The 1,908-nt window shown below is 47.4% G+C and overlaps 1 protein-coding gene across 1 annotated transcript; it reads right to left on the bottom strand.

Moving 5' to 3' along the window:
- Nucleotides 1-403: 403 nt before the first annotated feature.
- On the bottom strand, nucleotides 404-1,194 carry PPP1R2C (PPP1R2C family member C). The gene is given in 2 exon segments (XM_036839264.1): nucleotides 404-903; nucleotides 906-1,194. Coding segments are annotated over 2 exon segments (789 nt in total).
- Between the last annotated feature and the right edge of the window lie 714 nt (nucleotides 1,195-1,908).

Consider the following 1,908-nt stretch of genomic DNA (forward strand, 5'->3'; position numbering starts at 1 on the left):
CAAATAAAGGGAAAATTTAAAGGTAAAATGTAACAATAACTCTTATAATATATCCCCTCTCAATTAAACAGGCCAATCACCCTAAAGACAAGTATTTTTCAGCCTGAATATTTATCAGACTACATAACCCACTGTACCAATTGCATTTAGATTTTGTAACAAAACCTATTCTATAAAAGTTAGTACAGCTAGAAGTGAATATAAATCAGTCCCCCTTTAAACATTTAACACATCAAAAGCTATATGCTATGTATATTAACCAACAGTTTTCTCAAAGTAATGGGGCATTAGACGAATATCAGAATCGGTATTTGTGGCAAAGAACCAGACAGAATAGCAAGCAGGGATTTTTCCAGTTAACCTATTATTTTCTAAGTTTACCGTTTAATTATCGCAGTACAATTTAACTGATAAGTATTTCAGTACTTGAAACATGAGCTCTACAGAACAAGAAGCCACGGGTTATAGTAACAGGGTTTGGATCTGACAAACAATTGCAGCGTTGATCAAACGTTGTCTTCTCGTCGTAGAATGACTGGGTCTGCAGTTCCTCGTCGCTGGTGGGGCCTTCCTCTGATTCCTCCATGGTGGTAGTCTTGTCTTGGCTGGTGGCATGCCAACTTTCTTTGTTTTCATCCTCCTCGTCCTCACGTTGTAGATCTTTGGAAATGAACTGTCTGGCCAATTTGATGTTCAGTCCTCGGTTGTAGTGAAGCTTCCTTTTCATTTCGAACTGCCGCTGTTTCTCTTGTTTGTCCAGGAAGATTTTGCTGGTGTGCACCCCATCCTTCTCCGGCTCCCGCACTGGATAGTTGAGCTCCGAGGTATCAGTGGTGGCTAATTTATTAGCTAAGCTGTCGAGGGTCAGGGCTTCTTTAGTTTCGAAATCACTCTTTGCACCTCCTTCCCGTCCTCCTCCAGACCGAGCTGGCGAGTGCTGGGCTCATTCATCTTCATGAAATCGTTGTCTCTGTACGCTGGGTGGTAGGTCGCCAGGATGTTCGACTAATCCCACTTCTGGGACTTCCCGGCCCCGGTGTCACAAAGTCGAACGCAGGTGATGCCACAGTGGTCCCCGCCGCCATCCGCGCCGCCGTCAACGCCTGGGGGGCGGGGAAGGGAGGCCAAGAGGACCCATGTTTTTGTTTGTTTGTTTGTTTGTTTAATAGTGTAAGATAGGAAATCTGCCTTCATTGCACATGAAACGGAGAAGCACTGTCTTGTGAATTTCTCTATTCCGTCTGTGTGCGGGCGGACCGTGTAAAACGTATTTCTCCCTGGGGGTCACAGGCCAAAGTTTCAAAGCCACTCCTTGTGTTGGAAAGATTGGAGGCCTAGGGGCTAGAGGACCCTTCCTACCCTGCCCCTCGGTTAAAGGTCCCAATGCCCAGCCACTTACACTGGCTGGGAACTCCTCCCTCTGCCCCCCCCAATCCTCCATGATCACATATTGTTTCTTCTCCTATCCAGCCCTTCGCTACTGGCTTAAATATTTCAAGAAACTCCAATTCTGCCGCCACCCTGATTCAAGTCACCACCATCTCTGGTCGGGGTCACCGTCACAGCCTCTGAACTAGCCCTCACCCCCATCACCCCTCCTGCTGCCTTCCGACCTCTCATTCACCCTCTATTCAGTGTGGTCTTTTAAAAAACACCGTCAAATCTTGTCACATCTCTTTCAAACCCTTTAACGGTGCCCATTTTCTTTCACATAAAGACCCAAATCCAGAAGAGGCAGAAAAGCAGCTCTAGGATGGGCTCCCCCCGCACCCCAATTCTCCGCACCCTGCCTCTAGCTTTCTCTGCTGGCCCTTCGGTTCCAGGAGCACTCGCCTCCCTTCCTGTCCCAGAGTTTTTCCCTGGGTTCTTCCCACAGCCTGCAATGCCCCTTCAGATTTCAGCTCAGTC

The sequence above is a fragment of the Balaenoptera musculus genome, chromosome X (assembly GCF_009873245.2).
Source record: "Balaenoptera musculus isolate JJ_BM4_2016_0621 chromosome X, mBalMus1.pri.v3, whole genome shotgun sequence".
Classification (NCBI taxonomy): domain Eukaryota; kingdom Metazoa; phylum Chordata; class Mammalia; order Artiodactyla; family Balaenopteridae; genus Balaenoptera; species Balaenoptera musculus.